General features: G+C 38.8%; 1 protein-coding gene across 6 annotated transcripts; it reads left to right on the forward strand.

Moving 5' to 3' along the window:
* Positions 1 to 538: 538 nt before the first annotated feature.
* ZHX1 (zinc fingers and homeoboxes 1) lies at positions 539 to 24,767 on the forward strand. Of its 6 annotated transcripts, none has more exons than XR_008507631.2 (5): positions 616 to 752; positions 7,905 to 8,017; positions 17,853 to 20,702; positions 21,093 to 21,189; positions 23,183 to 24,767. XR_008507631.2 is itself a non-coding variant. In XM_045895952.3 (4 exons), exon 3 carries the CDS (start codon positions 18,078 to 18,080, stop codon positions 20,697 to 20,699), a length of 2,622 nt encoding a protein of 873 aa, XP_045751908.1. In that variant the 5' UTR covers positions 539 to 665; positions 7,905 to 8,017; positions 17,853 to 18,077; the 3' UTR covers positions 20,700 to 20,702; positions 23,183 to 24,767. The 6 variants fall into 6 exon arrangements, 4 of the variants coding, with proteins under 4 accessions (XP_045751908.1, XP_064443994.1, XP_045751909.1 ...); XR_008507630.2 differs by having other exon boundaries at positions 21,093 to 21,160; XM_045895952.3 differs by lacking the exon at positions 21,093 to 21,189 and having other exon boundaries at positions 539 to 665.
* Positions 24,768 to 25,445: the final 678 nt, after the last annotated feature.

Here is a 25,445-nt window from a genome sequence, read left to right on the forward strand (position 1 = left end):
CTGGGATCCAGACCGGTCTCGGAGAGGCGGGGCTTCTTTTGACAGTGGGCGGGGATTCCGACGAAGGGGCGGGGCTTGGGTGGACTGCCACCAGGAGATGGGGCTTACGATGACAAGGGGCGTTTCTTGCGAGCCGGTGGTGACAGTAGCAAGGCGGAGCGCCCAGAGGGCAGGGCCACAAGTGACAGAAGGCGGGGATTGACCTGAGTAAAGACAAGGCTTCTGTTGATAGCGGGCGGAGCTACCGGCGGCAAGGGGCGGGGCCGCTTCGAGACCTAGAGAAGGCGGGGCTTCTGCTGACAGGGGGCGGGGCTACCGCGGGCCGGGGCGGGGCTTCTGTTGACAGAGGGGCGGGGCGGCTCCCTACCTCCCCGTGCGCCAATCCAAAGGGTAGAGGCTCGGGTCGAACCCCAAGGGAGCAGCGGGGTGCGGGGTCCGGGAGTGGAGAGCCTGGCGCGGAGCGGGGTGGGGGCGCGCGGACGGCGCGCGCGCGGGAGGGCCCCGCCTCGGCCGGCTCCTTCCCTCCCTCCCCGCCCCCGGTCGGCCGCTGGGGCGCGCGCCTCGCGTCGCACCCCCACCCCCGACCCTCCACGCTCCGCGAGGCCCGCCGAGCTGCCGAGGCCGTGTGCCGGCCCGCCGAGCGGTTCCGGGTGTAGGGTTCACAGGTCAGAGTTGACTCCCTGAAAAGTGCAGCCGGTTTGAAATGCAAGATGGCGGCGGCGGGGCGCTGAGAGGCGCGGCGGCCCCTGCAGGTAGCGGCGCGAGCCGGCTCCGGGACGAGTGGGCCGGGACGCCGGGGGACTGCGGGGGGGAACCGGCAGCGCAGCGCCCGCGAGCGGCGCGGCGGCCGGGGAAGGCGAGCGGCTCGCGGGCCGACCGGAGGAGGGCGGCTCCAGGGCAGAGACCCCGGGGGCTCAGCGCACTGGCGGCGGCGGGTGGCGAAGCGGCCGCGGCGCGGGGCGTCCGAGGGGGAGGGACCCGGCCTGCCGGCACCAGGGAATCGCCACCGAGGGACGGCCCCTGAGGCTCCTTCCCGCTTTCGGGGTGTCTGCGGCCGTGGACGGAGCTCGGGTGCACTCTGCGAGGGAAAATCTCAGCCCCCGTCCTTCCGAGAGCACCGAGCAACTTGGGACTGTTGAGGGGAGTGAAGACGGGGCCTCCAGGGGTTGTGGGGGGGCGGGAGGCGCCGCAGGGGCGGAGGAGCCCAGCGAGGTTGAGGGTCCTAGAGGAGGTCGGAGGCCTGCCCTGAGGGGGCGCGTGGCCTCGTTGGGGACTGCCTCTCGGAAGGTAGGGGGCGATCCGCTTGCTGGAGCTGAGCGCATTGGCACTGGGGTTGGAGCCCCGGGAAATCTTTCGGGGGAGGCTGTACCCCACTTCAGAGAAGGCCAGGCACCCATGTCGGGGCCAGGCCCTTCCCCACTTTGGGGCCAGACTCAGAATTGAGTCCTTAGGAACTGTATTCCGTTTTGAGGAAGACTGGGACTTCGAAGTTAATTGAAGAGAATGGAAACGTTATCCGTCCCTTTCAGAAGGGAGACAAGGGAGGCCGACCAGGGACTCCTCCGAGCCTCGGGGCCTAACGGGAACAATCTCCTAATCTTGGCGGGGGATGAAGGGCTGGGAAGGAGGTGTGAGGGCGCGGGGAGCGGGGTCTAAGGGCAGGGAAGAAGAGCCCGGGCGGATGCCCTTTCCCTGTGGATTTACACCAAAGTTCTAGGTAAAGGGACTTGACATTCTTTGTTTCGTGCATCTCCCTCCACCTCTCCCCTCTGTAGGTAACAGTAAGGAAAGAGCAAAACCCCAGAGAAGGAGAAGGTTCCGCTTGATATCCTTAGTTTAGGTTAGCGAAGCAGCGAGCTCTGGCCAGGCTTCAATGAGAGAGACTCAGGGTAGGGGAAGTAGGAAGCGGGGAAAGGGGTGGATAGAGGAGGAATCCAGGGTAGAAATGGGGCAGAGTGGGAATTCCACAGAGCTTTTCTGTCATCACACCCCAGAGCTGAAGAAAAGCATGAGAAGGAGCTAATCTTTGTGGGGAAGATGTTAAAAAAAGAAAAAAAAGAGAAAAAAAAAGGCTGATAGTTTGTGATGTGACTAGGTTGGAATTCCATGTAACTTGAAAAAGCAATTCTCTTAAAGGTTAAGAGGATAACAGAAACGGGGGAAATCACAGGATTGGCAGATACAGGGTTCACAGGGAGGAAGAAGCAGTTTTCCCTCCAGGAAGAGTGCCCATCTGTGGGTTTGGAGGGTACGTGTGTACCCACCTACATAAGTGCTCCTTTAGATTCGTTGGTATTGGTCGTTGTATCTCAGTCTTTGTCTGAAAGCTTTAACTTGTGTTGTATGTGTTACATGAATTATCTTTGTGTCTGAAAAATTATCCAAAAAAAATAAAAGTCGTTTGTTTTTATGCCATCAGTGAGGATGAATGGGAGTTGGTTTTAACAGGGATATTGGCCTTAGTATATCCATAGATTTTAAAAAATTTCTTAAGTAGCAATTCTGACTCTTGATTTCAAGCAAAAGAAATGTGGGTGCTGCCAAAGACAATAATGCATAACAGGATGTAAAAGGGCCCTCATGAGTATTTTTTCCTCTTAATCTGTCTCTCCTTACTCTTAAGCATTTTAGGGCAAAGCTGACTAATCTTATGCAAAATCAAATGTAAAGTCTTGGGTTCTTTCAGTGTAGAAATGATAGCATTTCACTTATCAGTGAATCGTTTTGTAGAAGTACCTCTTCAAATGCTTTATTTAATGATCAGGATTAAAATGAGAAAAAAAGAAAGTAAGACTTGGGTACCTGCTGACAGCTATGATTCATACAGATTTCTTGAACCATTCTAGTATTTTTAAAAGAGCTTTAATGTCTTTCATGGCAGTGTCTTCTCAAACACATTTCAAGTATAAACTAGTTGAGAGCTGCACATTTGGAGTATTATTATACATGTGAGCTATTCTTTGGTTTCCCCAAAGTGCATGTAGCTCTAGTTTTGTATTCAATTCTGAACAGATTAGGCTGGATGAACCAGAGTGGCACTGATGCCAGATGGTTTGAAAATATGCTAAGGCTGAAAACATAAATGTGCTTGGGCTGTGCTTGTACTCATTAATAGTAGATTTCTTTCCCTTATAGCGAGCTTATTATTTCACTGGATGTGGAGGACAGTTCGTGAATGATGTAGCAATTATTTCACCTTTGGTGATACTTGTAAGGTTTTGGGTTTTTTTTTTTCAATAAATGTGAATAAAGTTTTACAGTTATTTTATTAGTGAACTTAATAGCGTAGGTGAGGTGGTTCATGTTGGAGATTTTCTCCCTTTTATATTATATTTTACATTAAGACTGAAAGGTGATGTTATAATGTATTTATATTTTCTTTCTTATAAGGTTAATTGGGCACAAAAAATGGGTTATTAGGGACTCAGTTTGCTGTAAATCATGGCTTTATATTTAAACGGAGATACTCTTAAAATTACTAAAATGATTAAAATGTAGCTGAGGAGATAACCATTTTATGTATATTGCATCATTGTGGATTTGGGCTCAAGAGACTCTACTTATTTGAATATTAGCAGTGTTAAACTTCAGTGCCTAAGCTAGGTTTTATTTTTTTTATTTTTTAAAAGATTTTATTTATTTATTTGACAGAGAGATAGTGAGAGCAGGAACACAAGCAGGGGGAGTGGGAGAGGGAGAAGGAGGCTTCCCGCCGAGCAGGGAGCCCGATGCGGGGCTCAATCCCAGGACCCTGGGATCATGACCTGAGCCAAAGGCAGACGCTTAAGGACTGAGCCACCCGGGTGCCCCCTAAGCTAGGTTCCTTAATATTCCTTAATTTAGGGAGGTGTTCAGAAATATCTATTGCACTGTAGCCAGTGTAACACATTCACTTGTATTCTAAATTTCTTCTAACTTAAAATCCTTCTAAATCATCCTATGTAATCTCAAAAGTAATTTAAATTACATTTACTTGAAGGGGGGAAAAAACTGTAATGCTAGCCTTTGAATAATAGCCAATGTTTCCATAATGTTACTGATCTATTTTATTGTATCCTCGTTGCTGATATTTTTGTGGTTGTGAGTAACCAAATTTGAATGGCTGAAGCTGCTGAGTTAGATTACTAATCAGGATATACATTTGAGTTTACATTTTGGAGATCTGTATTTTATACAGTTAATTTTTAAAGTAAATTATGTAAATGTTTATGTAGTTGCCAGGTTTTGACCTTAAAAGATACTTAATCTTTGCAGTTTATATTATCAGTATTCTATGATGTATTCAAGAGGTAGTAAGATGGTCTTATATACCTTTGATCCAAACAAAAATATAATGATATACTTTGGAAAAGAAGTTTTTATGAGCAGGTTAAGAATGACATTTATTCAAGGCAGTCAACATTTTTTAAAAAATATTTTATTTATTTATTTGACAGAGAGAGAGATAGCGAGAACAGGAACACAAGCAGGGGGAGTGGGAGAGGGAGAAGCAGGCCTCTCACGGAGCAAGGAGCCTGACACGGGTCTTGTTCCCAGGACCCTGGGATCACGACCCAGGCTGAAGGCAGACACCCAACGGCTGAGCCACCCAGGCCCCCCGCAGTCAACATTTTTTACTTGTTCTTTTTTTAAGTAGGCTCCACACTTAGCTCACATGAAGCCCAACATGGGGCTTAAAGTCACAACTCTGAGATCAAGACCTGAGCTGAGACCAAGAGTCTGTTGCTCAACCAAGCTCACTCAGGCACCCAAGGCAGTCAAAATTTTTATGCAGGATTTTTGTTTTTAGTTTTTATATATAGATTTTTAAAAAATAGTATTCTCAAAGCCTATCTAAAAAACCAAAACATTAAAGTAGTAGCCATATACATATTATTTTAAATAAAAGAACTTTGTCATTAAGTTTTAGTGATTTCATATTTCTCATAGGATTTCTGACTCCCTTTTCCACCTTCCTGAAGGTCTTTCTTTCTCTTTTTTTTGGTTATTGTGAGGAATGAAAGGAGATAGAAAGATTTTATTTATTTTTTTTTTAAGATTTTATTTCTTTATTTGACAGAGAGACACAGCGATAGAGAGAGAGCACACAAGCAGGGGGAGTGGGAGAGGGAGAAGCGGGCTCCCTGCTGAGCAGGGAGCCCGATATGGGGCTCGATCCCGAGACCCTGGGACCATGACCTGAGCCGAAGGCAGACGCTTAATGACTGAGCCACCCAGGGGCCCCAAGATTTTGATATTTCTAAGTACTTCGCTCATAATTATGTTCTTCTTCTATACTAAGTCTATTCCTTTTTACCTTCTAATATTGTCAAAAAGAAATTTGTTTAGAACTTTGCTGGGTGTGGACTGTATTTGAAAGTGAGGAGGAGAGAACAATTTCTCTTCATGACTACAATAAGATGATTTATGTCAGAGCTTTGTTAGTTCTGTGAAACACTTTTTAAAATGTGTCATACATTAGGGGCGCCTGGGTGGCTCAGTCGTTAAGCGTCTGCCTTCAGCTCGGGTCATGATCCCAGAGTCCTGGGATCGAGTCCCACATCGGGCTCCCTGCTCAGCGGGAAGCCTGCTTCTCCCTCTCCCACTCCCCCTGCTTGTGTTCCTGCTCTTGCTGTCTCTCTCTCTGTCAAATAAATAAATAAAATTTAAAAAAAAATGTGTCATACATTAATGATTCTCCTTGAAGCTAAGGTCAGAGGAAATATGTGTATATTGGGGTGGAGGATATAAATTATGATTGATTAATGTCTACCTGTTAAAGCCAACTTGTTCTAGCATTGCTTAATATGCTCTAAGGTATGAAATGGAAAATAAAATTGATTGATTGTTGCCCAGACTTTAAAATATTTTATAATGTCTTAACATTTAGCAAAGTTTATGTGAAGACTTCTTTATTGTATAACTTAAAGTTAATACCTTAAATAAAAGTCAGAAAAATCTAAGTGTGGACTCACTAAGTGCCAGAAAATATTCCAAACACTTTACACGTGTTATTTTAAATACATGTTAGTAGAGCCCCATTTTAGATGAGGGGGCGATGGCATAGACAGGCTAAGCCACTTGTCTAAGACCACACAGCTAGTAAGTGACAGAGCTGAGATTTGAACCCATGCAGTCTGGTTCCAAAGCCCAAGCTCTTCATCTTTATTTACAGTTCATCTTCTGCCAAAACAACTCATCTGTTTTATTATATAATGTATATGACTGAGATGACTTCTTTAATTTTTTTGAAGTTCATTCTAACCTTAAAATTTAAAAAGATACTTTGAGTTAGAAGTATTGTAAAATAATGTCAGTATCAGGAGCTGAAATAACATCAGGCAAGTATGCTTTTCATCCAGAAGTATCAAGGAGCTCATTTGTTGCTCCTGTAGTTGCCTTGTGCCTTTACATGTCTCAGCAGCTCTTCTCAAGAGACTCTCGTTCGGTAAAACATCTTGCAATTACTGTGTGATTCAAGAATGGATTCAAATAGGTTACCAATTTCCTATAATATTAATAATTCATTTTGGAAAATAACTTCCCGTCTTTGGCAGCTGTTTCCGATCTTCTCTTTTAGTCCACATCCTGTAGATGGATAGCTAAGGAGTTTCCAAACAAGGAGATACCAGGAAATGAAACTGTAGAATCCCAGGCTGCAGATAGCAGGATGCTCCACTGGGCCTACCAGGAAAATGCTCTTTTCCTTTTCATGAAAATAGTGTAGCTATTCAGCCTAAGCTTTAACTTAACCTAGAAGTATTTTACTAAAGGATTGGGGTATTTACATTGTTTCTTAAGAGCCTCTTCATGAACGTGTATATAAGAACAGAATCAAAGGATAAGGTGTTTGGAAGATCATCTTCCTTAATATTTATTCACTTGGTTTACAGAGTTTCAGTGGTTAAAGAACAACAGCTAAAATGCTTCAACCCTTCAAAAGTACTATTTACTGTTATTTATTAAGAGAAGCAATTAGTTTTTATTACAATTTCCTGATTGGTTTAAGTACTCTGAATAACATGCCACAACATTTTTGGACACATATCTCAATTTTTGGAGAATGATTTTGTTTGTTTGATTGTACAGTCTGATGCTTCACAGCACACTGATTGAAAGGCCATTTGGTAGTAGCTTTCTTGCAAAAATGAAATAACACAGGTCATTCTTTTAGATACCACATGCTTTGGGGTAGAATACCACTAGTTTATTTAAGTTGTATTGGCTTGTTGCCAGCATTAATAATCCACTCCATTCCAATTAATGTATTGTAAATTAGGATAAAGATATCAGTGGGTTTATGTGTAAATATATAAACATACATCTCCTCCCACCTCTTAGTTTAACTAAATTGTCTTTCATAAGTTTTGTGTACTTAATATTTTACAATTCCCAATTTCTTCATCTCAGCTTTTATACTCAGACTGCATATATTTACATTTTGAATTTTTTTTTTAAGATTTTATTTATTTATTTGACAGAGAGAGACACAGCGAGAGAGGGAACACAAGCAGGGGGAGTGGGAGAGGGAGAAGCAGGCTTCCCGCTGAGCAGGGAGCCCGATGCGGGGCTTGAACCCAGGACCCTGGGACCATGACCTGCGCCTAAGGCAGACGCTTAGTGACTGAGCCACCCGGGCACCCCACATTTTGAAAATTTTTATTGAAAATAACATAAGAGTGAAAACAGTATTTGGTGGTTTTATATAATATAAATAGAATTTTTGAGAATGTTTTAAATTTTGTGTTTCTTATTAGTATTGGGTTTGGCATTTAAATGAATCTTTTACAATTTCTATGAGGAGGTTAAATTTTTTTTCAAAATTACATTTATTTTTAAAAAGTGAAGGCATAAACTTTGAAGTCCTAAGACTGGATTATATCTAGAATAATAAAGTGATGATTTTTTTTTTTTTTATTTTGTAGGAAATGGCAGGTAGGTACGTCAGACCTGTTGGTAATGATGGCCTGAGCTAAACACCTAATTTGAAGGGACACCCTCCGTGTCAAAGAACAGAATGCTGAAGAAGCTATGGCAAGTATGTGTTTTATTGTTTGGTGAGGGTAAAACTCAGATCCTGAATATGCTTCCTTTAGATCCCATGATCCTATATTTGGCTAACGTCTTAAAAGCTTTTCTTAAAAAAGCAGCGCTCACTCTTGACACTTTGTTAAGAAATGTAATTTCAAACTTTAAAAATGTAGGAGTATTGGCTGCTTTAATTTCAAAGGAAACAGCATCACACTTCATGACGAATCTATGTGGTATATTAATGATTGATTTTTCAATTAATATCTACCAAAATACACTGTGTATCAGGCACTGTACCGGTGCTGTGGTAACAGTGGGAAATCAGACAAATGAAGGTCATAAGGGCAGAGAACTTTAGGGTGGGAAATTGATCTAGAAATTTTACTGTTTTTTTACCTATATCCAGAAAAATGCTTCAGGACTTAAAATAACAATTCCTGAAAATGTATTTCCAATATATAGTCTACTAATAATAGTTAATTATAATTCTAAAAATTAGGATATTGATGATTAAATACTTTGTTTTAGGCTAAGCATGCCAGTATTTAAATACTTGAATATATTTGTACACAATTACTTTTATATTTTATTTAACTGGCATAAATTGGCTTTTATAAGAAGCATTAAATCACATACTATAGTGTTGAAATAGTTACACTTTAGTCCAATTGTTATTTTATTTTATTTATTTTTATTTATTTATTTGTCAGGGAGAGAGCGAGCACAAGCAGGGGGAGCAGCAGGCAGAACAGGCAGAGGGAGAAGCAGGCTCACCGCCAAGCAAGGAGCCCGATGTGGGAGTCGATCCCAGGACCCTGGGATCATGACCGGAGCCGAAGGCAGACGCTCAACTGACTGAGCCACCCAGGCATCCCTAGTCCAATTGTTATTTTAGATAATTCCAGCAAGTACTAGGAAAGATTTTTTTTTAAGACTTATTTATGTATTTTTGAGAGCGAGAGAATGGGAGTGTGTGTGCATGTGCACACACAAGTTGGGTGGGGTGGGGCGGGCAGAGGGAAAGAATCTTCAAACAGACTCCCAGCTGAGTGTGGAGCCCAAACCAGGGCTTGATCCCACTACCCTGAGATCATGACCTGAGCCAAAACCAAAAGTTGGACACAATCGACTGAGCTACCCAGGTGCCCCAGATTCCACAGCTATTAATGTGGTGGTTCAACTTTCATTTTTTAAAAATTGTTAGAGTCCTTACAAGCTGACATTACCAATACCAATTACTATTATCTTTCAAAGTATTTTTTTTAAAGATTTTATTTATTTATTTGACAGAGACTCAGTGAGAGAGGGAACACAAGCCGGGGGGAGTGGCAGAGGGAGAAGCAGGCTTCCCGCGGAGCAGGGAGCCCAGTGTGGGGCTCGATGTGGGGCTCAATCCCAGGACCCTGGGATCATGACCTGAGCTGAAGGCAGACACTTAAGGACTGAGCCACCCAGGGGCCCCTTGAACGATTACATCTTGACTGAAACATGTAACAGTTATTTTATAAATTGGGAAGGTAACAGACAGATGAATGGTTTTTCGGCCTCTCAATGATAATCTCACTTATAATCAAGAATAGCGTTCTTGTTTTAGACTGTGAAAGATTTAACATACCTCCTTGAGAAAAGTAGGGGAAAACTATTTCCAGCAAAACAATTATTTTGGGGTAATACTACAAACTTTAATAACAAAGATAGGAGATTTCTTTATAGTACTTATTTATGTATCACACTCAATATTTACATACCTACCTACAGGCCAGCAGAAGGTAGAAAACCAGGATGTTAGTGTTGTAGAGACCTTTCAAAAAGACATTTCACTCCTCACATCTGGAGTCAGCGCTTGCCAGGAGAAATCTGTCCAGCTTGGATTCTTCTTTTAATCTTTAGCAGTATTAAGGTTGGCTTTCTCAGGTGGAAAGAAAACAGGTAGAGAGGATAGAATTTCTAAACCCTTAAGCCCTTAGTTTAGCATTAGCAAAAGGATCTTCTGAAATTAGATGATTTTTGGCCACAGTTTCTCCAGTGCTTTCCTTTTTATCACATTTACTCCTGTCTATATACACCTTGATACTCGAATTTTGATTGCCTTGAGACCATTTTGGTAGTTTTCTTGAGATTTATTTCTTAGGTAATGATTCTAGGTTACCATAATTCTTAAAAACATTTGCTGTGGATACAAATTTGGGTTGTCAAAGTTCTCATTTAATTTTTTTAAGAACTTGACCGTTGTTTCTAAGTATTTTTACATTTAGGTTTTGAGAAATGCCTCAAGTGTAAAAAGGCCAAAATTGTTTTGCTTTTTTTAGTTAGAGAAAACGTCTTATTAGACACTTTTTTCTTTAACATGGTGGATATTCTTTGTTTTAATTTGACCCCTTTATTCTTTATTTCTGTTATTATTTCATGCATTCTGTGACTTTTAGTTTGAATACAAACATGTAAAAATAAGTATTTTCAGTTGGCTAAATAGAACTCAGAGAATAAGAAGTGAAACTAAATAGAATACAGAGTTCTAAGAATTCTCAGAATAGGTATGAATACATATCCCAAAGGATTATCAGTTTATATTTTAGCTACTCTGAGAACAGTTTTTAGCTAGTACCAGCTCAAAACTAACATAATCCTTAAAAATTATAGTTATTTTATGTGTTCATATTTGACTAAGAATTGGTAAGAAAGTTGTTTTTATTCACATAAAATCTTACCGATATAATATGCTTTTGTGGCTAACGAAGCAAATAAATTGTTGTCTGTTAATAATTTAATTTGAAGTACAAGACAGCCAAAAAAAAATAGAGGCATGGAAATTCAGTATCGTTATGGCTCTGCTTAACTATAAAAAATTTTAGACTTTTTGTAGCACTAAGCATAGAATTTGAAACAATTTACTATTTATAGTGTATTACATTGAGAACTTATTTTTTAATCTCTTTAAAAATGTAGAACACCATTAGAGTACAGTTTTCTCCAGGAATAGAAAAATAATGATTCTAAGTTCAGATTTGCATTTGCTGTTTTTACAGGAACACTTTTCTCCTGAATTTCACTGCAGGACTAATTCTGTGAATGAATTTATGTCCCTTCTTTTTTTAAAAAAAATATTTTATTTATTTATTTGACAGAGAGAGAGAGAGAGAGCACAAGCTGGGGGAGAAGCAGAGGGAGAGGGAGAGGCAGGCTCCCCGCTGGGTGGGGAGCCCAACGTGGGGCTCGATCCCAGAACCCTGGGATCATGACCTGAGCTGAAGACAGTCGCTTAACCAACTGAGCCACCCAGGTGCCCCTCCCTTGTTTCATTCTTAAACAGTCCACAAATTTAGACATATACTACTGATACATAAAGCTGATTTGTTACAACAGAATTATAGGTGTTGGTAAATATTTGTTGAATATTCATTGCTGTATTTTATTTTATTTATTTATTTTTTTAAAGATTTTATTTATTTGGAAAAAAAAACAAAAAAAAGATTTTATTTATTTGACAGAGAGAGATAGTGAGAGCAGGAACACGAGCAGGGGGAGTGGGAGAGGGAGAAGCAGGCTTCCCGCTGAACGGGGAGCCCGATGCAAGGCTCGATCCCAGGACCCTGGGATCATGACCTGAGCCGAAGGCAGGCGCTTAATGACTGAGCCATCCAGGCACCCCTCATTGCTATGTTTTAATAAATAGAATGGTCTATATATGAAGATGTTTTAATATTCTAATGACTAAGGTAATTTTATTAGTAAGGATTTTACCACTGGAAATAATCTACTATAAAGTAAACGCAGTTGTTCTTTATAACTCCTCTATAAATGAGTGTTTAATGAAGTAAAATGTTATAATACACAATTTTAAAGGTTTTTTTTTTTCCAGCAAATATTAATGAGGCCTTGATAGGCAATGTGTTGGGCCCTGGGGATATATAGTAGAGAGCTAAGTAGACATTCTTTTTGGCCATGTAAGAACTGCTGTTAGGATTGTCCCCAGTTTTTATACTGTGATAAAATGAATTTTACTTTCATTAAATGCTTTTCTGTAGAGAAACTTTGTTGTCATTATTTTGATGAATTAAGAATCATGAATTGTTTAAGGAGTATCCTACCCTCAGAAGAAGAGTCAGGATGCAGATAGAACCATGGAAATTGGCTTGACCTAGATCCATACGCTGCAGATTCTGAGTGCACTTGAGGGTTCGTAGAACTAGCTCGACTTCTCAGACCATGGAGCGGCTCCCAAAAATGTATGGAAAACACTTGAATGTTATACATACTCAGGGATTTCTGCTTCCCCTGAAAAAAAACCTTTATGTAGCACATGTTTTTTCCTTAAAAGTAGAAAGTAAACTTTGTTTCCAACTCTAGACAAATGACCATCGGAATATTCTAGTCTATTTGCAATTTTAAGGCCTTGAAATTGTTTGTTGTATTTTATAATAAAGCAATGTTATAATAATATTAAAGAAAATTTGTAAATAGCACACATAAATAAAAATTTTACCCATAATCTCATGTGAAAATTTCATTTCTATATATTCTCATCTAGTTTTTTCCATATGCCTACATATTTTCCCATAGTTACTTTATAGTTAATAGGCAGATTTTGTTCTGATTTTTAAAAAATTTAACAGTAAATGGATATTTTTTCATATTCCTACACTTGACCTTAAGCCAAAAGACTGAGAAGCGATTTTTTTCATATTCCTTAATTACTCTTGATTACCATTTTTTAATGATCATATAACAATTGATCAGATTAGGGTTTTTTTGTTTTATTTTGTTTTTACCATTTTTCTACTGAAAATCGCTTTCAAATATAATTATATTTATAGTGCTGGATGCATTTAGAGCATAATTTTTTATCTTATTGGCAGTCTTCACTTTGTGTTTTAATTGCAAAGCCACCTAGCTAGCTACTCAGTTGTGCAACTGAACTCTACCCCTTTTTACAAGTAAATAGTGCAAGGTTCCCCAAATTGATTTTGAGCTCTGTTTTTATTTGACCTTCAAGTAGGGGATGAGATGCCTGTCAGCTAATAGCGATTTCTGCGTGGCAATTTTCCTGTCTCAGCTGCACTGCACTTTAATGATAAAAGGAGATAAATTGGACCCACACCAAAGAAATTCTTATACTTTTTACCCTTTCCGCTTTTTCATTCAATTTGTGTGCCTTGTCAGCTGATTAAATTGCTCAAGAGAGAGAGAGAGAAAGAGGATAATACTAAATAAGTGGTATTCATCTCCCAAAAGAATTCTTCAGAGACTGGAAAATAACATTAATTAGGCATCTACTGTGTATCACAGTGTGTGAAGCATTTTTATTTCGTCGGCCTCTGAGGTGGATAGCACCCTTCTTATTTTCTCCAAGGCAACCTTTTCTGCTTCCGTTCTAGAAGCCTCCTGCAGTGCGCTCATAGAGTTCCTGATACTTCCTCTCTCATTGCATTGATCACAGTTATTTTAAGTGATAATTTACTGCCTGTTTTTCTTACTCAACTGCTAGTACCTGACAGACCTGAGGCAGTCGGTCACAGTCATCGCCGTAGGGTACTACCTAACACAGTGCCTGGCCCATGGTTGGCATCCAACAAATAGTTGTGTGAATTTGTTGAAATGAAGTATCTTGGTTTTATAGGTGAGAAAACTGAGGTTGATACTGAGTAACTTCTATAGTCACTGAACCACTGAGTGACAAAGGAGACTCCAGAACCTGTGGTTTGATCCTATATCACAGCGCCTCTGTGAATGTATTCCTCTGGGCCTGGGTTTCTTCTGTCATAAAAATGGGGTATTTGTACTGAGTTCCCTGCTTCCCCCCAAATCATGTCTTTATATAATCGGGACCATGAGGATGCCTTTGCGCTTTGGCCTATTTTTGAGCTGTATACATTATAGTAGAACTGAGCCATTGGACCAAATCTTGAGCTTCTTTTGGGAATCCTGTCTCCCTTTAGAAATACGTTAAATAATATAGTGACTCGGGCGCCTGGGTGGCTCAGTCATTAAGCGTCTGCCTTCTGCTTAGGTCATGATCCCAGAGTGCTGGGATCGAGTCCCACATCGGGCTCCCTGCTCGGCAGGAAGCCTGCTTCTCGCTCTCCCACTCCCCCTGCTTGTGTTCCTGCTCTCTCTGTCTCTCTCTCTGTCAAATAAATAAATAAAATCTTTAAAAATAATAATAATAATATAGTGATTCTGGTTTTGTTAGGTAAATGTAAACAGTTTCAGGAGTAAAGTGGGAAGAGTGTTTGTCGGGTCTGTGTATTTGGGTATAGAAGTAACCTGAGCTGAGGCCATCTTTAATACCCAAGATAATCAGATTTGAGTCTTGCATTACTGAAGACTTTTTTTTTTTAAAGTTTCTCTTTTAAGTAGCTTATTTAAGTTTATATTGCCAAAACCAGTGCTTTCAAAGGAAAACACACAATGGTGCATATACATCATTGGATTGTAAAATAACCTATGAATATTTTGTAATTTTTACGACTTTAGCAAAAAAATATTTAAGCTTTTAAATAGGACGATAAAGGGATCTTAGCTCCTCAAGTTTATATAATCCTCAAGTTCTGTATCTCTTATTAGTACTGGCTACTCTCTTCTACCCCTGGGTGCCCAAGCCCTGCCTTCTACAGTGAAACAACCTGAAGGACACATTAAATTCACTTTAGATTAGTTTTCAAATTTCATGGCTCAGCAGTGGTAAGCTGAGAAGGATTTTTGGTGACACTGATACACTGTCTTGAAAGTAGTTAAGTTTTTAAGGCACAGGCTTTCAAACACATCTCAGAACCCTTCAGAGGTAGAAGTAGGATTTGTAGGATCCGTGGGATGCGGTCAGGAAGTAGGTTAGCCTTCCTACTTCTCCAACCAGACAGCTGTTCTTTTCTCTGTTTTGCCCCAAGGCTTCTCATAGAATTTTGTTTGAAGAAAGGGCTCTGCTGCTTACAACAAAAAGTTTGAAAACCATCACTTAGGAAAGGTAGCTTCAGAAAAAAACCTATCTTTGATTTTTAACTATTAGTATACTCCCAATTAAATATAATCTGAGATTCTAGGAGAGTAACAGTTACAAAATAGCTTACTCCCCTGCCTTTCAACAGTTCTCCTTCACGGCCAAAAATGTGGGTGCTGCTCATTTGTTGCTCTTCCTTACTTCAAACTATTTGAGGAATTCCCTATTTCTAATGACAAAAAAATGATCAAACAGCTATACTAGCACTTGAACAAAATTGTTAAAATCCTACTGAATTGAATAGGAGAGATGGCATTAGCTTAGTGTATAATATTTAGTTAAGAAATAGTTCTAAATATCAGTGATTTCCTCATAGTCCCTTAGAGATCAGAGGCTTTTTCCAGAGGGGAGGAATGACACCTTTTGAGAATAGGGATTCTTTGAGAATAGGATACTATTATTACTAAGCTAATGCTTTTTATTTTATAATATGGGAAATTTGGTGATGTTTCTCCTTTTCCTGAGTCAGTATATCTCCTCATACGGACCAGGTTTTGCTTTGTAATCTTTAAACTTTTTCTCCTCACTTCAGCTAGGACAAGGATTATACTAATAAATGAAAATAGTTCTAATTTTTGGTAGAAAATAAATGAGACCACTTAACTCATTTTAGTCATTTTCCTTTGGGTTAGACTTCAGAAGCACACTGCCTTTCATTGATGTAGCATTAAAATTTTATTTCAAATATTTGGGTACAAAATTATTAAAATGTATGTGTATGAGCATGATTCACTTTTTCTTGATAAGTAACGGTCATTCTTGTGAATTTCAGCTACTGTTCTCTGTGGTGATGCTCTCAGGGCATGTTGAGTTGCTTTTTTTTTATTTCAATTTTTTATTTAAATAGTTAACATATATGATTATATTAGTTTCAGGTCTAGAATTCAGTGATTCATCACTTAAATACAACACCCAGTGCTCGTCACAACAAGTGCCCTCCTTAATCCCCATCACCCATTCAGCCCATCCCACACATCCCTCCATCAACCCTCAGTTTGTTCTCTATTGTTAAGAATCTCTTATGGTTTGCTTCCCTCTCCTTTTTTTTTCCCTTCCCCTATTTTCATCTGTTTTGTTTCTTATTTTTTTTTAAGATTTTATTAATTTATTTGAGAGAGAGACACACACAGAGAGAGAACATGAGTTAGGGGGGAAGAGGAAGAGGCAGAGGGAGAAGCCAACTCCCCGCTGATGCGGAACTCGATCCCAGAACCCTGGGATCATGACCCGAGCCGAAGGCAGACACCCAACCAACTGAGCCACCCAGGTGCCCCCCTGTTTTGTTTCTTAAATTCCACATATAAGTGAAATCATATGGTATTCATCTTTCTCTGACTGACTTACTTCGCTTAGCATAATACCCTCTAGCTCCGTCCATGTTGCTGTAAATGGCAAGATTTCATTCTCTTTGATGGCTGAGTAATATTCCATTGTATATATACACCACATCTTCTTTATCCATTCATCAGTCGATGGACATTTGGGCTTTTTCCATAATTTGGCAGGGCATGTTGAGTTTCATAGGACTGTTTTCCTATTCATTCTAGTTCAAGTTAATAAACATTTAGTGAGTCCCTCCTTCTAGGCTTTTTGTATGCAGAGGGGATACAGAAATGAATGAGAAGTCAGCCAAGATAGAAGAACATTAGATTGAAGATACAAAGGTCCTTGGAAAACTGAGACTCACCTATAGTAAGGAGATCAGGAGTATGGATAGGTTGTAGGTCAGAAATGTAACACTCCTTTGCCACAATTCGGTAAGTACTAGACTAGAAGATGAACCGAGGGGAAGGTTGGATCCAAGTTAAAGGGAGAGATCTATAGGGCAGATAAAGATCATCACAGAGCATGCACAAACAAGGCTCCTACCATAGGGAACAGCCTCCATTGTGTGCCCCTGGAACAGCAATTGTGTCTACTGTGCCCAAAGCATAAGAAATAGGAGTCAGGAGAGAGATGTCAGGAAGTTGAGGTTGAGGGCAAGTGTGAAGAGAACTACACGTGGCTTAAGGAGTTGGGCTTCATTCTTCCAGCACTGGGGAAACTTTACGTCAGGAAACTGATATGATCAGATATGTTTTATAAATCCTGGTAGCATTGTGGAGAATGATTAAGAATAATGTTTCTAGGGGCTCCTGGGTGGCTCAGTTGTTAAGCGTCTGCCTTCGGCTCAGGTCATGATCCCAGGGTCCTGGGATCGAGCCCCGCATCGGGCTCCCTGCTCCGTGGGAAGCCTGCTTCTCCCTCTCCCACTCCCCCTGCTTGTGTTCCCTTTCTCACTGTGTCTCTCTCTGTCAAATAAACAAAATCTTAAAAAAAAAAAAAAAAGAATAATGTTTCTAAAACTTTGATCATTCATACCCATCTTTGCTGCTTCTGTCGTACTTGGCTATGTTACTGGAATGATAAAACAGACTAGTAGGAGGAAGAGGACATAAGTGATGGGTTGAATTTCTTATACACTTAATGGCCATAGTCTCTGGGTACCTGTGACTGCTTTTTATAGTTTTAAATTTCCTCCCTTGTTAACAGATTATCATTTCACATTGATAATAGCGTGCTTGCCAAAGCAGACTTTTCTCCCACTTCCCTGTCAATATAGAGGTGGCTGAAAAATCCAAGTAAAGAGGCCTGGGGACTGACCATGAGTACAGTATGTGACCTTCAATGATTTGGCTTGGAGACATGTATTTTGATCCTTAGAGGACTTTTTTCCTGGTTCTGGTCTTATTCTAGATCTTTATAACTGAGCTATCCAACAACTTCATGTAAGTGAAATATAACTGCAGCTTGTTTAAAAGATCATAATCACACATTTAAACACATTTTTAATTTTATTTTAATGTAGGTAATTGGAGTTGTGCTTCCAAAATGTCAGCAGTTCGACAGTATTTTATCTGCCAACAATAAGCTCTTTACTTGATTGCACCATGAAAAAGCTGCTAATGAAACTTGTTGAACACAAAAATGGACTTGAAGAACCAAAAGCCGTTGTTTTCAAATGAAGAATACTGAACGGTTTTAAGCCTCAATGCTTTTTAATCACCACTGAGATTTTCCTCATAACATCAGAATGGCAAGCAGGCGAAAATCCACAACACCCTGCATGGTCCTTGCCAGTGAACAGGATCCAGACCTCGAGTTGATATCAGATTTGGATGAAGGTCCACCTGTACTTACACCTGTAGAAAACACCAGAGCAGAGAGTATCTCAAGTGATGAAGAAGTTCATGAATCTGTGGATTCTGACAATCAGCAAAATAAAAAAGTTGAAGGTGGCTATGAATGTAAATATTGTACTTTTCAAACCCCAGATCTAAATATGTTTACTTTTCATGTGGATTCGGAACATCCCAACGTAGTGCTAAATTCATCCTATGTTTGTGTCGAATGCAATTTTCTTACCAAAAGGTATGATGCACTTTCTGAGCATAATCTGAAATATCACCCAGGAGAAGAGAATTTTAAGTTGACTATGGTGAAACGAAATAACCAGACAATCTTTGAACAGACAATAAATGACCTGACTTTTGACGGTAGTTTTGTTAAAGAGGAGAATTCAGAGCAAGCTGAACATACAGAAGTTTCTTCTTCAGGAATATCTATCAGTAAAACTCCAATTATGAAGATGATGAAAAATAAAGTGGAGAACAAACGGATTACAGTTCACCACAACTCAGTTGAGGATGTTCCTGAAGACAAAGAGAATGAAATCAAACCAGACCGTGAAGAAACTGTGGAAAATCCAAGTTCTTCAGCTTCTGAATCGAATACAAGTACTTCCATTGTGAACAGAATACATCCGAACACTGCCAGCACAGTGGTGACCCCAGCAGCAGTCCTTCCTGGGTTAGCACAGGTGATAACTGCTGTATCAGCTCAGCAGAATTCCAATTTGATTCCCAAAGTCTTAATCCCCGTTAATAGTATCCCCACCTACAATGCTGCATTGGATAACAACCCCCTTTTGCTTAACACCTACAACAAATTCCCTTATCCAACAATGTCAGAAATTACTGTTCTTTCTGCTCAAGCAAAATACACGGAGGAACAGATCAAGATATGGTTTTCAGCCCAACGCCTAAAACATGGTGTTAGTTGGACTCCTGAGGAAGTAGAGGAGGCCAGAAGGAAACAATTCAATGGAACAGTACACACTGTACCTCAGACCATAACTGTTATTCCTACACACATTTCCACAGGGAGTAATGGTTTACCATCCATTTTACAGACATGCCAAATAGTTGGTCAGCCAGGTCTGGTCCTCACACAAGTAGCTGGAGCGAACACCTTGCCGGTCACAGCACCTATAGCCTTGACCGTGGCGGGGGTTCCAAATCAAACAAATGTACAAAAAAGTCAGCCACCTGCCGTGCAGCCAATTGCAGAAACAAAGCCAGCCACAGCAGCAATCCCACCTTCCCAGCTCGTCAAACACGAAAGCACAGCGGCAAACCCTGATTCATTTGGCATTCGGGCAAAAAAGACTAAAGAGCAACTGGCCGAATTGAAAGTCAGCTACCTTAAAAATCAGTTTCCCCACGATTCAGAAATTATCAGACTTATGAAAATCACAGGCCTGACTAAAGGAGAGATTAAGAAATGGTTTAGTGACACAAGGTACAATCAGAGAAATTCAAAGAGTAATCAGTGCTTACATCTCAACAATGATTCCTCCACCACTATTATTATAGACTCCAGTGATGAAACCACGGAATCTCCGACTGTTGTTACTTCACAGCCTAAACAATCCTGGAATCCTTTTCCTGACTTCACTCCCCAGAAGTTTAAAGAGAAGACCACAGAGCAGCTTCGTGCCCTTCAGGCGAGTTTTCTCAACAGCTCTGTCCTCACAGATGAAGAATTAAATAGGTTAAGAGCGCAAACCAAACTTACCAGGAGGGAAATTGATGCTTGGTTTACAGAGAAGAAGAAATCAAAAGCTTTAAAGGAAGAGAAAATGGAAATAGAGGAAAATAATGCAGGTAGTTCCAAAGAAGAAGCCGGAGAAACTTCTCCCAGAGATGAATCTGGTGCACCTAAGCCAGGGAGTACAGGCAAGATCTGTAAAAAAACACCCGAGCAGTTGCACATGCTTAAGAGTGCTTTTGTGCGAACGCAGTGGCCATCGCCAGAAGAGTATGACAAGTTGGCCGAAGAGAGCGGGCTTGCTAGAACAGACATTGTCAGTTGGTTTGGGGACACCCGTTATGCTTGGAAAAATGGAAACCTAAAATGGTACTACTACTATCAAAGTGCCAATTCAAGTAGTATGAATGGTCTGTCCTCCCTTCGGAAAAGGGGGAGAGGGAGACCCAAAGGAAGGGGAAGAGGAAGACCACGTGGGCGGCCAAGAGGAAGCAAGAGAATGAACAACTGGGACAGGGGGCCATCACTCATAAAATTTAAAACTGGAACTGCAATACTTAAGGATTATTACCTGAAGCACAAATTTCTTAATGAGCAAGACCTTGACGAACTCGTGAACAAATCACATATGGGCTATGAGCAGGTCAGAGAGTGGTTTGCAGAAAGACAGAGAAGATCAGAGTTGGGTATAGAATTATTTGAGGAAAATGAGGAGGAAGATGAAGTTATTGATGATCAGGAAGAGGACGAAGAAGAAACAGATGATAGTGACACTTGGGAACCCCCACGACATGTGAAGCGGAAGCTTTCTAAATCAGATGACTGAAATGTAAGTTTTTAATCTGAGTGTATATTCATCAACCACATACATTTAGAATAGTCCCCTTGTATCTGACACCTTCACTTTTGACAGTTTTTTCTAAAATGGTTTTCCTTTTAGCTAATAAGAGGACTAGGGACAGTGACTGTGGCCAAGAGATATGTGATCATTATGAGTGGTCTGATTATTATGATTGTTACATTTATTATGTAGAATTTAATGCTGCTTTAATTATTTACTTTTTTATATAAAATGTTTTTTCACTTTGTTTGAAGGGAAAGTTGCCCATTCTCAGAGAAGGGAGACTGGTGGTGGGGGGGATTCACAAATACTAAAGATAACTAAAATGTATTGCTTGCAACCCTCCTTCACTAAAGCTTCATTTTTTGCCTATTTAAGGAAAGAATTCAAAAACGAAAACTAAAAAGAAGGGGAAAAGTGTACCGAAGGACAGACTTACCACAGGGGTGAGGATTGCTCAGTTTTAGGAAACTAGGTGAAAAATGGGTATCTTTTTTTATTCATTGTATTGCCCCCGAACTATTAGGTTTTTAACTAGAGTTTAAAATGCTTTATGTGTTAAAATTATTTAGTAATTTTTTTGTTGAAAGCCAAAGGTCTGTTTTAGGCTCTGTGTAAATTCATATTTGCTTAGATGGCATCTGTTTTTGAAAACTGTGATATAAATTATTTCTGTCTTAGAGGTCAAAAGGGTAAATAACAGATTTGATATTAAATTAACTCATTTGCCTAAAGTGTCTTTTCATTCTCTGATAGAAAATAAACCTGCTACCAGCAGAAACATTGTATTTGGTTAAAAATACATCTCTTGCTATAAAAGCACGAGTAAATATGCTTTAAATCTGAAAGGTTTGGCATGTTCCTTAAATTTTAATTCTTTTATAGATTGAATTAATTGAAATTTCACTGTAGCTGCAAATCAGATACCTGATTTGGAGTTAGGACTTCAATTCTTAATACTTTTAGAATTTAATAGCATAGTTCTATTCTTTTCTACTCTCTGTTTTGGAGTGTTCTAGGATAAAACTATACTCTATTGAGAATAACACACTTGTTATGAAATGTTTGTATATGTCTATCAGTAGTCCAAAAGCATTTTATTATCAGAAATTACTCTGGTGTTCTCAAACAGTAAAGAAGGAAACGAGACATAGATCCTTATTATCATATGAGCCTATTTACTTACTTTCTTAGCTGTTTGCATCCCTACCCATCCTCTACTTTTATGCTTTGTTATTCTGCGCAGTATTTCCTTAACTCCCCCATGTCTTCCTTGCTGCTTTTATTTATTTTTGCTGAACAATTATTTATAGAGAGCTTAATATGTACCAGGCAATTTTCTTATTGCTTAGCAGTCCTTTTCCAGGCTTTCTTTTCATTAACATTTTTTTTCAAGCAGAAAAACAGATGAAACTAAAAATGCACCTATTTTAGAGTAAATCTCACTGCAGGTTATAGAGCATAATGTAAGTCACAGGAAGTTAAACAGTTTTGTGTAGCTTTATCCTAAAGTACAACCCTCCGCTTCCTAATGTCAGAAATTTTCAGGACAGGCTTTCTTCTGACCCAGATGCATTAAATATTTTTAACAGGCATTTTTTTTAATTGCTAAACACAAGAATCCTCACTCAGCCAAGATTAAATCAACAAATGTGTTGCTGCAGTGAATTGTCCCTGTGGTTGTAGTAACCTCAGCAGTGATTCTGCAGGGAGCTGCAATCTTTTAAAAATAATGGGAACTTTTTTGTAGTTTTTGACTTTAAGTTTGTGTGGATAATTCTCATGTTCTATAGTGATACTCTAATGGATACTATGATCAAAAAAATACATACAAAGCCACAGTTTTCAAAAAATTGTATCATATATGTTAGACATGCACTTTCATGGTACATATTCAGGCATGCCTTTTTTAAAATATTCAAAAGTCTAAAATTATAAAATACATTAATTAGTAAGTTACTGTTGGCTTAACAAAATGTTTCATCTTATAAAAGGATTCACCATAAGTTTCCTCTTAATAGCTATTTCTTCACTTAAATACGGTTCAGTTTACCAAAAATAAGTAACCAGAATTTTTCCAAAATAGTTATTGCAAAAAGTGAAATACATATATATCTTTTGCACAAGCCAGACTTGTATATAAATAGAAAAAATTACAAAAGCCTTTAGATTTCAGTCTGTTTATTACAAAAACTGACAGTGAAATATATACTTCCTACTAATAATTGTTTTTATAAATTATTACATATAGGTGAAAATGTCTATATGCAGAACATATACATAGGAGTTGCACACAAACTCTAGTGCTTTAAATAAGATGTATATAACAAGTGATCTCCGTGTTAATAAGCAAATACAGAGGATGTATTTTCATGGCTAATTTGTATAATTTTTGTTTCGTAACTGGTAAACATTAAAATATGGTTTTCTTTAAAATTTTAGTTTTTTATTATGTTTTTCTTTTATAGCTGCCTAAAACGTTGGAGGAGAATCAATTCTTCAATGCAAGATGTCTGATTTACTGTGAATGGGCCCAATCTTTGATGACACTGAAAACGTTTTGGGGCATACACATTCTCAAAAAATAGGATCCAATATCCAAAAGAAATGGAACTTAATGTTGTGCCAAAGTTAAACTACTGCATTTGGCGGAAGTTCTGCAATGTAAATAGAACACTAATTAAACAACTTGTAAAAATTCGAATTTTAATATAGTACATTTTTATTCTGATATGATGGAGATGTTCTGATTCCTAGACTTTCTGAGGGGGTTTAATGACCACTAGAGCTTGTCCTCATATTTTGTCCAGCTTAATACTGTATGTCTAGTAAGATGGGCCTTATTGCCTGTATTCTTTGATATGTGATTAAGCTTATAGCTTTGAGTGACCAAACATTTTACAGAGTAAAAATTGTTAGAAACAGGAAAAAGAAAAACCTGATTTATTTCTATGTCTTATTTATCAGGCCTGCACTAAGATTAAAATTTGTGTGTGGGCTTGTACAATTTCAATGTAAGTGAAAAAAACAGCCTATTGACACATGTTGAAACAGTAAGATTTTGTGATATCATTGGCCCTTAATGATTGATCTTTAATTGAACACATTCATGGATACCACTATTACTCTGTAATAATCTGTTCATTTTTTTATTAGAAGCTGAATTTGCTTTGTATTAAACTAAAGATAATCAATAGTGAAGAAGGAGAAGAAAATGGCATAAGAATTTGGATAGGGTGAAACTCTGAAATATTTTACCAAAAATGTGAAGAAGAACCATATAGTACATATATACTTAGTGTTTTCTTACAATCATAGAAATCAGAAATGTTTGTACAGGTATCAGATCAGAATTTTCAAGAATTATCTTTCAGGGAAATTCTACTTTATGTAGCAATTTCAGTGAAGAGAGAAAAAATTCTGAACTGATCATAATGAGTTAAAGGTTAGCTTTTCACTTATGAATCATGGGAGTGTTAACTGTTAACTCTTGCCATATCAGGAGACTGAAAGTTCATACTAACTTAATAAACGTTGTAAAGACCGGTGCTGTTCATTCATGTTGAGAAGGACCCTTTTTTTGTGACTACAGGATTGTTTTTCAAAATGTGCTTTCTTCATAGAAAAAATGTTCAGTTTAATTAGCTCTGGATTTTAAAATGTTTTTCTGAATGACCGGATGTAGTGGGCTTGGCCAGTTTCTTTTGTCTAATTTAATGAATAATATTAAGCTCTTGTTTTTACCTAAATGTTTGTCAGCTAATGAAATGTTATGAAAAAGCCTTGAATATGCATGCTGCTTTCATTTTTATAAACTTTTTATTTTTTAACTATAGCTTTATTAGTAATTCCAAAATGCTGCAATTTAGCTGATTTCTTCACTCAGACAGCTGGCTTTGTGGGTGGCTTTTTCATACTACTGTCAACTTTTTTAAGAAGAAGCAATGTAAAGACTGTAACAATTTAATGCACTAAACTGTTCTTTCTTTTACACATTCAAAAACTTCTTAAAGCACTCTGTATTATAATAATTAAATTGCTCCCTTTTTTAAACCATTGCTAATGTGGTCTGAGTTTTGTTTGACAATTTTCATATTTTCAAATTTGAAATGTCAAGTATTGGAAATGAAGCCTTTGAATAATACATTTATATTATGTTTCCCTTGCAATATGTCAACTTCGTATAGCCATAAATAACTAGTAGTAATTTTCCCCTCTGTCTCTTTTATAAATTGGTACTTCATTCTGCTCTGATGTTTGCTAACTTTTAAATATATTTATTTGACAGAGCAAAATTCCTCTTCTCCCGGTTGATTATGTCCTTCAATACAGAATAAAAGTTAGCAGCGGTTAGTAGTTTTCAGTGATTTTTTTCCCATTTTATTAACTGAGTTTTTTAAAAACTGTGGTAGAATACACATAACAAAATTTGCTACTATTTAGGTGTATGATTCAATGGCATTAGTTATGTTCACAGTGTTGGGCAACTATCACCACTATTTCCAAAACTTTTTCGTCATCCCAAACAGAAACTCTATAACCATTAAGCAATAACTCTGCATTCCCCCTTCCCCCCTGCCCCTGGTAACCTTTAATCTACCTTGTTTCTATGAAGTTGCCTATTCTTGATATTTCAAGGAAGTGGAATCATACAATACTTTTCCTTTTGTACCTGACTTATTTATCATGTTTTCAAGGTGCATTCATGTTGTAGTATATCAGAACTTTGTT

Source organism: Mirounga angustirostris, unplaced genomic scaffold (assembly GCF_029215605.1).
Source record: "Mirounga angustirostris isolate CCGP_5_RB_7025 unplaced genomic scaffold, mMirAng1.0.hap1 SCAF_4, whole genome shotgun sequence".
Taxonomy (NCBI): domain Eukaryota; kingdom Metazoa; phylum Chordata; class Mammalia; order Carnivora; family Phocidae; genus Mirounga; species Mirounga angustirostris.

Excerpts from the sequence above, each read along its gene's own strand:
- ZHX1 (XM_045895952.3), top strand. The coding sequence starts at position 18,078 with ATGGCAAGCAGGCGAAAATCCACAACACCCTGCATGGTCCTTGCCAGT.